Raw genomic sequence first — 11,268 nt, 5'->3', positions numbered from 1 at the left:
TGCAGCTCACAGGGAAGAGGAGAGAGAGAGAGAGAGAGAGAGAGAGAGAGAGAGAGAATGTCTTTGGGGATAGTGACCTTTTGACATGTCATTGAGTTTATCAGAAAAATGATGGTGTTGTAACCATTAAATAAAGGTTGATATACGATAAGCAAAAGCAGCTTAGTGAGTAGTAATACTCAACAGGAAAGAGAAAGTGTTGATCACTTTAGTTTTTGTCCTGACTGGGAGCTTGTTTGTCCTTTCGTACTGTTAGAGTTGGTTGAATCCTCAGTTTTCTCTGATTGAAAAACTGACAAAACAAATATTATAAATTTTTGCTCCAAAAGGTAAAACCTGAAATTTCTAGACTCCTCTAAAGTTATGACAGAAAATATCAAATATGAAGCAGTAGAACAGAAATAAACCAGCATGAACATGTAGTATTGATTCAGTGTCCCTTTTCTCTGTGGGCCATTTAGACTGCTAAGGCTAGCATTTGAAAAATACTTACCTTGTTATAGAAAGTTTAATGTCATATGCAATTGTTTGACCCTTATGAATATTAAAGGATCCCATCTCTGGCCTATTAAAAATGCATGTGGCATTGTGGTTGTTGATCACGTTTAGAACGCCCATGCAAATTGGACTGTCTTCCCTGTCAAGGCCTAAGATGAATAATGTAGTTGTGTTGTATATTCAGGGACACACCATTGACAGTCAATTAACAAGTTTGATTGGTGTGTGAACTCATTCTTTTGAACTGTTAATTTTATGTAAATAGTATTCGCTCTCCCTTCTCCGCTGTCTCTCCCCCATCCAGGTTCACCACAGAAAATTGTGCCCCCACCATCACAAACCCCCAAATCCCCAATTCCACCTCCCACTAAGAGTAACCAGAGCGGGATTCTTAATAATTGATCATCACACACCTGCTTGGTAGAAGCTATGGGAGTCTGCCTTTAACAGTCAAGGGGCCCCATGCTAGCGTCTTTTGATATTCAAATAGACAAATGGCAACCAGCCTTTATGAATTCAAAATGGAGCAAGCTCTTTTCACAGGGACAAGCTTGTTAAGAAATTCTGGCCACCCGTCCAACCTGATGGAGCCCTTTTTTGTTGGAGAAGATATGATGGCATTTGATGGCTCATAAATTGAATGCCAATGACAATTTGTTGTTGATGTGTGGGAATCTGGCTTTTATGTGAGGCAGACATAGTAATGCAGGCACTCGGGCAGAGCGTGCTTGCAGGTAAATGATCTGGTGATTGATCCAACTGGTTGAAAGCAGTGAGGGCCTTATCTCCCCCTCACTCACTCACGCCCACCGTCCCTCCGTCTCTTGTCTCCCGCACCGTGCCAGTAATTTGGAGCAGCGGAGATGGAAGCTGAAGATTCATCAAAGTTGACAAGTGAACCCAGGAGCTGGGGGATCATGACAAACCCATCTGATTATGGAAATATCCACGATCATGTCCACCCTCTAGCTGAACAGTTGTGCGACTAGCATCTTGTTCTGCTAGTATCCCATGAAAGACATACATTTCGATGAGAGGGAAATATTCCGTTTGCAGTTTTTGTCCTTTGAACAAGCTGCATCATGGCTTATCTGTTAAGGCTTTATCCAACTGAAGGAGGATGCTAAGTTTAAAGTAATACCTTTGGTCCACACTTACCCTGGTTATCTCGCTGTAAAACATGATACCCCTGGCTGTGTCTTTACAAATCAGTAAAGGACCTTGTCTAAGGCCATTTATCAATTGATTCAGGCCTTCTTGATCCTCCCTGGAGATGTGCATATGCTCCAGGGTCCCTGCAAAGGCCAGTAATTATCAACATGTTACCAACAGCTATTTGCATTGACCAGTAGCTAGTGTCCTGCAATAATGCCATCCAAGCTCAAACACTGGTGAGCTACGGGGTCTCTAAAGGCCTGACCTCCTTAATGCCACTCCTCATCCCTACTCATCTCTCTGCATTAAACAGATAGATTATTTTCAGGTTCCATTATACAAGAAGCTTAATTCTAACAGAGGTATTTAGCAGAGAATTTAGCTTATTATCACATGGTTAATTGTGCTTATAAATAACAGTGGTGCTACGGAGATACATTGGCAGGTTTCTCACAGAATAGCTACTTGTGAAATGAGAATTGTTGGTGATAAGATGCTGAAAAATGGCAGAGGTTGAACTTGTTAATTAATGCAGTGCTCCTCAAACATACACTTATAATTAATGTTAATTTGATAATAGCACCTCACTGATGAATATGAATACTTGTTTTTTTTGGTTTTTTTAAAATAAAACTCTTTTTTTTTTACTTTGATGACTTTGTTTTCTGGTTGAATGGAAACCATGTGCCCAAGTTCATAATTATCCAATTAAATATTCTTATTTCTTAGTTAAGGAGTTAACACACATTCCAGTGGCGCCAGAAGTTTTGTAATTTGGTGAAATTAAATGACTAAATGATCCAGTCTTGATAAAACAGTGTATTAAATCTTTGCAACCTCATCAGTAACCGCTTTCACTACAAAGGCAAAGCTTTCCGAAATCAATGCTGGGTTTCGAGATGAAATATATCTTGAAATATACATATGAATATTAACAAATATAGAACAAATATATTTATTTATTTTAACTGATATTTATGACTCAGATTCACCCTCTTTGGCCTAGAGGGATACATCTTTCTCTTAGCAATAAGTTTATTTTATTTTTTTGTTCTGTTCTTTTGATCACTACTAAACAATGCTGGAGCAAGTCTCTAAAAGGCTGTAATTAAGTGTCAAGCATTGATTAGTAGAGACATGTAAGCCTTTAGCCTGTGTGTTTTTATGAAAGTGTGATATCAATAAGATCAAGCATTGGACTCTAGGGTGCCAATACCCCACCAAAACTGCAGCCCTTGCTTGTTTTTAGCCACACTAGTGGCAAGGCTGTAGGGATAGCAACATTGGTCTGTCATCGGTCGATCCAACTTATGACTGAATTACTAACTATTGGAAATTTTGTGAAGACATTCATGGTTTCCAGACAATGTATCCTACTGACTTTTCCTGTTTCACATTTGTGGGTTTGAGTGAAATACCGCAACAACTATTGTGGATGGAGTGACATGAAATGTGGTAAAGACATTCATATTCCCCTCAGGATGAAGTGTAATAACTTTGGTGATCCCTTAACCTGACTCAAATGTCCAGTACTTTGGTTTGTGACAGAATACCTGCAAAAATAATGACATTCCCATCAGTTCGGCTGTACTTGCTGTGGCTGTGTTCAGTGTTAATTATACCTAGAACACATCACCATGTCAACATTGTTATTCTGTGCATGTTAGCATACTGACATTCAAATATAGCTCCACCACTGTGCCAAAGTACAGCCTCACAGAGCTGCTAGTTTTGACTCTTAATCTTCCAGGTTTTACCATAATAAAGCCAACATTGCTGTGTTTTTCTCGTATGCTCTTTTCTCCAGGTCGATCAGTCGGTTTTCTGTGCAGGCCAAATCGCTTTGGTCCCCTGTACCATGCAGCTGGTCAACGCTGGCACCAGGACGCAGGCCCATTTGTGCTTCAGCTATGCGAAGAAGGTTCTGGAGGCGGTGATCAGCAGCCTGACTCTAGTTCATGTTGTCCAGGCCCACTGCTATACCACAAGACACCAAGATATCCCCATCATCAGAGCTGTCTGGGAGAGCATGCTGAGGGCTGCAGAGGAAGAGGTCAGCCACTGTGGAGTGAGATTTTTGTTTATGAAATATATACTAGTGGTTAAGAAGAAGAGCAATGACTGGCTGTTTTATTATACATGCAGAGGAAATATTGATCATACTTATAATACGATACTAGTTCCGCATAGTACGAACACATATTTAATGGATTAAAAGACAGTGGGATGATGAATAGATGAATAATTAAAAGAAGAGAAACTTGATATGTTATCCAAGTTTTTCAGAGAGGCCTTTCAGAATTGTATTTTATAGTTGTGAAATAAGGGAAAGTTCCTCGCCCCTCTCTGCCCCCGGAGAGCCAAGCCGCTGCGACTGATATTTACCAGTGAGTGCGCTCATGAAAAGTTGATGATGTGGGAAACGCTGGTGTCTTTGATAATGTGGAGCTTGGCACAGAAGCAGATGTCTTCCTCAGAGCTTCCCTAATCCTTTGCCCCCACACACCATTTTGGAGCTCCGTTCAACTCTCAGAGCAGCTTATCCCCCTCTCCACCCCTCTTTCCTGCCACCTCCCTCCATCCCTCCCTCCATTCCACCGCCCCTGCTTACAACCCCTGCTCCATACGTCTAATAGGGGCACCAGTCTCCCCTGGCAGCCCTTCTCCTCCCACAGTAATCTGCCTAGCCATGGGAATTGGGCCTAGGGGAGAGAGGCAGGAGCCCACCTCAAACATGTGGCTCTGCTCAGTGGTGAACAGTGTTAAAGACTAGAGAGAGGATGTCAACTTTGTGTCAATTCCACAAAAGTATAGCAGTATACAAAATTGTAAATGTGTCAACTTATCTCAGTCAAGAGCTGGTGTCTGTTTGTCTATTTGACATATTGTGCCTTATTGTAACTCACAGTGGGATAGAAATCTTGAAAGCGTTGACAGTGTACCTTCAATTTAGCATGCTGATCTGCTCCTTCAGTTAACAAGGCTAAGCAAGGGCAAACCTTTGGGACGTGGCAAGACTGGGCTCGTGTCAGAGGTCACTGAAGATGGACAACACCGTCCATCTGTTGTGCTTCCATGCGGTATGGCAGAACAATCAAAAATATTCATTTAGCTGGCCCAGGGTTGCCATCAGGAGACTGTGTTTTATTTTCAGATTAAGTGGGTCTAATTGACAGTTCCATCTGTAAACAGATGAGTTATCCCCTTAAGAATAGACCCAGCTTAGGTGTTCAGTTACTAACCTGACCTCACGCTCTTTCTTTGCCTGTGAGGCAGATCACCTTGGTGTGACTTCCCAGCTTGGCCCTCACACTCACTCTTTCACTTCAAATGCAGACATTAAAGTGCAGCAGAAGATAGGGAGCGGCTGTGGTGGTGGGGGGGCTACTGTTTCATCCCAAACTTGGTGAAAACGTCTCTCCCTGGGGTGGGGATTATACAAAGCACTGGTGCTCGTTTGAACTGACTGTAATTAGAATGTTTGACTCAGGTCAAACCCCGATAACACAACTGCCAAAGAAATAACTCCACCCGTTGGCATTAACCAAAAGTGCCTTGCTTCACTTATAGGCGCTGCCTGAGGTGATATCTTTAAACAACAAACAATTAATTAGTTAATAAACCTAATTTATACAGCCCTTTTCAAAACAGAAGCTATGAAGTGTTTTACATAAAGAGGTTAAAAAAGGAAACAGAGAAAATAAGACAGATAAGACAATATGTTTATACATACCAACCAAAAAATCTAATTATGCTAAGCAATAATGTCATATTTTCCTGCATCTATTATGTGTAATCTAATGTACTCAAGTTTTTATTTTTGGCATTCTGATTGATAAAACTGAGCTGAAAACTATTATTAAGAATTTTAAAATTAAGACTAAAAATAAAATGGGAAAGTTAAATACTTGATCTTAAAGTGATTAAATATGCCTTACTAAGTACATTTTTAAGCAATTTAATTGCCACTGGTTCTTGTCCTTTTTCCCCATAAAGAAATCTGTTATTCTAAATCTAATAAGGGAAGTTAGGGATGCCGATTTGAATCCAGTTGTCAAATGTTGGATTATGTAGCTTTAGTTTTATATAAAAAGATATACATGGTAATCTTGGTGTATTTTCAGACAGCAGACCTGTGATGTGAAATGATCAAAACACCAGTGCGTAGCATGTCTGTTAAGTCACAGGGCTGTGTTGTTGTTGTGCGCTGATAATTTCTCTAATCAGGTGGATGAAGAAGCTTGCAGGGTTAATTGGGAGCATACTGGAGTCGCTACAAGTGTGAAATTGTATTTACGGTGCATTAAACCACCAAGAGCCTTAGTTGTCTTTGTGTGTGCAAAGGCTTTGATGAACAGGGAGATTTTGATGTGATAAGTCAATAAATGTTAAACAGATGTCACTTTGTGTAACAATAACAGGTTCTGAAAACATGTCAAAAAGAAAAAAAAATATTAAGCAGGTTCAAATATTTAGTTTTAGCTTTAGTTAGTTAGTTATTAAGGCTTAAGTATTTCTAATTTGTATATAAACTATTCATAAACAAACTCGATTTTTGAATAAATGATTGGTTTTGTTGAAATTTGATTGGTGAATTTGATAGTACTTTGCATTATGTAAAGTTTTCTCCCTGCATATCACAGTAACCCTGTTTTACATATTTTCTCTTCTGCTTACTTGGGACTTTTTAAGTAACTCCGGCCTGTAGCATGGTTTTATAATGGCCTCATACCCTTAAACCTTTCCTCACCCCACTGACATGGCCCTGTGTGTTTCATTTACACAAACAGTCTGACGAGCTTCAGAGCGGACTCTTAAGAAAGGAGAGTGAATGAGGGAGTGAATGGGAAGGGATATTATAGCGGACTGACAGCGCTACAGTAAGTGCTGAGACATAGAGCCACATGCTGAAGGTGTCCCGCTGGGCAGGAAATGTAGGGGAACTGGCTAAGCAGCGCAGTCCCATCAGCTCCCCGCTGTTCCCCGCCTTTACACCACTTCCTTATTACCGTGTTTACCGTTCGGCTTTCACGCCTCTCAGCCCTCCAACCCGCCGCACGCTCCAGGCACACGGACGTGAGTTAGAGGGAGGAAAGTGGGGAGAAAGAAAACAAACATAAGGAGAGGCAGGTCACACACCATCAGTGTAGAGAGCTGAGCACAGCAGATCCAGACTTCATGCGTTTACCTGCTGCCTACGGAGTGAGAGAGCAACTGGGGGAATGGCTGCATTCCCTAGAACTGAAGTGGGATGAAGTAATGAGATGGATTGTGTTAAGTGGCTGCTGTAGAGCGAAACAGAGCCGTTCTCTCTCACACACACACACTCTGCCACCCACCTGCCCTCCCAACTTGCCACTCCAGCACTCAGCTCCACCATATATCAAAGTTTGTATTTTATTGGATTCATTTAATAAATGATCTCTGGTCAGGTAGGAGATGTCTGCCAGTGTTCCCCCTCTCACGCCTCTGGCAGGGACACACACACTGATGGAGCTCTGACCGCAGTCAAGTCTGAAACACGCACACATTCACAACATGTGCACATACAGAAACACACACAATAATGCAACATTAGCACATTTAGTTCCACAGAACTGCTGAACAAACTTCCCAACCTAATGTAACATTTTGGTGGATACATTAATAAAGAAACAAACAGGGACTGATGTAACCTTGTCCGACAGCTCTGACAAAAAGTCAGCAACTGTGCCGTGACAATAAAGTCCTGCCAGAGGCTGGAGCTGCAGTGCTGAGGTCCCCTGATCTCCTTGTGGACGGTCTGTTGGGTATAGTACCTCAGCACCCAAGGCCTGCAGGGTGGCCTTTAAGCCTGGCTGAGCAAGACCCCCTGTCCTGTCACTTCTCTCCCCAGTTCCCGGTCTCTGTTCCATGTTCAATCACTATTGACAAGTGCAGGAGCAGTTCCCTCTAGGAGAATACCTAGCCCGTGCCAGAAGTGCTAATATAACATTTATCAAAGCATAAGACACGTATGTGTGCTGTCACTTTGTCTGACATGCTAAGAGCTCCCGTGCTGACACAGCTATTGTTCTCTACTCTCGTGATTGTTATTGTTGATCACCGCAAGCTAGGCTCTCTTCAAAACGAGAGTAAAGAAATCTTAACCTAACCCCTGCACACATGCTCATTCAGGACACTGGCTTTTTCACTCTCCAAGCCAAAGGGTTAGCTGTTGATACACAATTAAGCGTTTGCTAAAGTTTATTCTGAAGGTAAGTGCTGCTTCACTGAATATCTGGCTGATTGGGTCATGACGGGCTCGTCTGTTGAAGGGACAAAGAGGCTGTCGTCTGCTCTTGTCAATGATTTCTCTTTTTTTTGTGAGTGAATATCAAAATAAAATGTAAGTAACCTGTTATTATTCTGCACTTACGAAGTGGGGTGTAAGTGGATGAAAATTGATCCAGCAAATTGAAAAGGGGGTTAAGTGTTTTTGCCCTATCGACTCCGACTGAAATGACGGTTATATAAAACACTCATTTCTCTCCCATTAGCAGATGAAGCCACAGCCAAGTATTATTAGAGGGCCACATTGTAGCACTGCTCCAAGACATTTTGTTACTGCTAATGGCCCTCAGTCCAGAGGAGGAAAAAAATAAAGAGATTTTGGCTCTGTGGATAAAATTGAGGCAGTTTTCCACTAAATGTGTGTGGTGAAACTGCCATAACATGTTGTGAGTGATCTTCTTAGAAAGGTGAGAAGTCATCTTAGATAGGACCTGTCATGTTAGCAAATGCAGCTCAAAGTGAAAGCATTTGTGCATATTGTTTACGGAGGCAAGCAAGCAGTATGGATTCTTGCTGAATTGTTTGTACACTATCATTACCAAGGGTCACCTCACAATCTCATGTTAATTGAAAGCCTGTCAGTCCGTCAAGTAAAAAGCCTGTCTTAGTGCCCTGTGCTAGAATTTTATGATGTGCTTTACAATAATGTTTAATGTGGATGGAGTAGGGTTTGTGGTCAGAAAGCACAGCATGTATCTCAGCAGGAGGGCCATACATTTGATTGCAGTGTGTGGAACAACAAGGTATATAATTTGCCAGCTAGTTCATTTGAATACCATCTGTCTGCATTGCAGGATTTGTCGTGGGAGCCGGAGAGCAAACCTGCGCCATTGTTGGTCGTTGTGGTACCTGCATTACCCAAGGGTGCAGCTGTTGAGATTCATGTAACCGCAATTCAGGATGACCCCAGCGAAAGGACTTCCTGTCACATGTCTACAAAGTTGGCATGTGGATCCATACAGTGCCACACTGTAACGTCTGCTGACATGTGTAGTGCTTCCCTTGCCCTCTCCGTGGCTGTCCCCGGCGATAACCTGGAGGTCGCTGGCGTGAAGGATGTTACGGAAGCAGTTGGCGCTGCATTCAAGAAAGCCATGAAGAAGATGGATGGTGAGCTGGTGCCACTGTGTGCCAGGGCGTTTTACAAGTGCAACCACTCAGCAGCTCAGCAGATTGTGAAAGGTATGTCACTGGACATGTATCTCACTCAAGACACTACATATAAGCTTTGATTTATGTATTTAATATTTACATTTATTAAGAGGATTTATCCTAAATAAGCTGTTCTGTTGAAGAAAACACTTCTGAGATACACTGCTCTTGCAAGTTAAGCTCTACATCAATGTATTAATGGAAACAAAGTGACAGCTCATCTCTCTCTGCACTCTCTTTTCAAAGAAAGTTTGAGCTGACATTGCTTAAGTAAACTCCATAAGGCATTCTAGGAAGCAGTGTCTCCAGAGGATCTCCTCGTCTTCCTGTGTTTAATTATTGTAAGTCATTTATTGTGTCTGCACTGTGTACAGTAACCCAAGCAGCTGGCACAGTCTTTTGTCATCATTACACTTTTATACGCCACCATCTCCTGCTCCCAGGATCCTAGGTTCTTGTCAAGGCAAATGTGGAATGGTATTTGTTTTATCCTGAGAGATGTTCTCTCGGAGGGAAAAGGGCGACGAGCACATCGATCACACGGGCTCAGTTGTCAAGTCATCGCTGAAGCAGTCAATTAACATTTTTGAATCTGTGCCAAACCAGCCATCTTACTGTCATTTTTAGCCTTGACATAACTCTTTTTGAGGATGTGAAATTATGGTTACCAGTGATGAATGGGAAATAGGTTGATCTGTTTCGAATACGTATTGATGTGCATGACAAACGAATGGTGCTATTTGTTTTGTTACCTAATTATATAATTGTTATTCAACATTGTTTCATGATATATGATGCATGTCATTTATTTCTTCTGTCATCCACCATAGAAGAGTAAGATGACTTAGCAATGAGAAATCGTATTAAAATATCTCAAATTTGATTTACAAAATTCTATTGTTGATAATAAAAAAGATGGAGATGTGACAATAAATGCTAACTGTATAGATTTTAACACATTGGGATCAAAATTTACCATTGAAACGTCTCTGCAAAAAGTCCCCCAAAATGTTTTATTAGAAACCATTAACTGTGTTACTAGGTCATTGGTTTACTGAAACAAAATCAACATCAATCTTCACCCTTGAAATGTATGTTTCTTTGATTATGGACTGCACAGACGCTTCCCTAAAACCATTTACTGACTCATCATTGAGCTGGAATCTGTTACCTTACCCTGCATGCACAGCCATGCCCTGGAAGCTTACCCATGGGCGTTTTTATGGGTCACAGCCGATGCTCATTGGGTGATGAATCCAAAAAGTCAAAGGAGGAAATGTAACACCTCTGGCGCTAGCAGTCACAGCCTCACAACTGCTGCTGTCAGCGAGCAGACAGACAACAACACTGGAGCAAAATGTGACTGCACACCCCCCCCCTCCCCTTTGGTTACTTGCGTTAGGATTCACAGCTGATAGACATGACATATGCTCCAAATGAAACCTTTAAACATCTTGTCTCAACTTGTTACTTACGATAGAAAGGCTCTCACAAAGATAGGCCCCCACAACTCAGCTAAAACGTCAACTTTTAGAGAAGTGTGATATGTGGTATTTTTATAGAAAATGTTTAATTATTTTACACAGTAAGTATCAAACTCAAACAAGTTTTGATCTCTTTGCTTCTAAATACTCAAAACACAAATCTCTAGGGTACCTGTAATACTTAACCCTGCAATAAGTGATATTAGCAACTTGGGGGCAGCAGAAACAAACTGTTGCTGACTTTTCACGTTTTAAAATCGTCAGGTGAGCAATTACCTATTTACACATCTAGAAGATACGGGTAACATTAATATTTATTTTAAATTTGTGTTCATGTCCACCTGATGACTGTAATTTAAATTCTCGCTCACTTATTTGCTCTGTTTTGGTCTACACCAACTCCTGAGGAAAATATCTGGCTTGTTGGCTGCTGTGACCGAAAATGACACCACAAGATTGGCGAGGGTGAACCAAACAGTGGTGTTGTTGGCCAGAAAATGAAAACAATTAGCTAAAGGATGCTGTAAAGCTCAGTAGAGCTCAGAGGAACTGCTGAGTCGGGTGATACTTGCGATTTTCTGTGGGTTCATCACTACGAGTACCTCTTTCACACACAAGAAGGCATGTGATTTGTTGTTAAATAAATAATTTATATATATATATATAT

At 41.3% G+C, this 11,268-nt stretch overlaps 1 protein-coding gene across 1 annotated transcript in view; it reads left to right on the top strand.

Annotated features, from left to right (window-relative positions):
• Positions 1 to 11,268, top strand: part of dph6 (diphthamine biosynthesis 6) — a 56,743-nt gene that overhangs the window by 41,131 nt on the left and 4,344 nt on the right. The window contains exons 13-14 of the mRNA XM_035674601.1: positions 3,461 to 3,706; positions 8,760 to 9,147. Of these exons, the coding sequence (XP_035530494.1) occupies positions 3,461 to 3,706; positions 8,760 to 9,147 (634 nt within the window). The remainder of the gene's footprint in view (positions 1 to 3,460; positions 3,707 to 8,759; positions 9,148 to 11,268) is intronic.

The sequence above is a fragment of the Morone saxatilis genome, unplaced genomic scaffold (assembly GCF_004916995.1).
Source record: "Morone saxatilis isolate NCDOM2014 unplaced genomic scaffold, NCSU_SB_2.0 Contig3, whole genome shotgun sequence".
NCBI lineage: Eukaryota > Metazoa > Chordata > Actinopteri > Moronidae > Morone > Morone saxatilis.
Note: the sequence above shows the minus strand (reverse complement) of the source record. Positions and strands in the feature narration are given on the sequence as shown.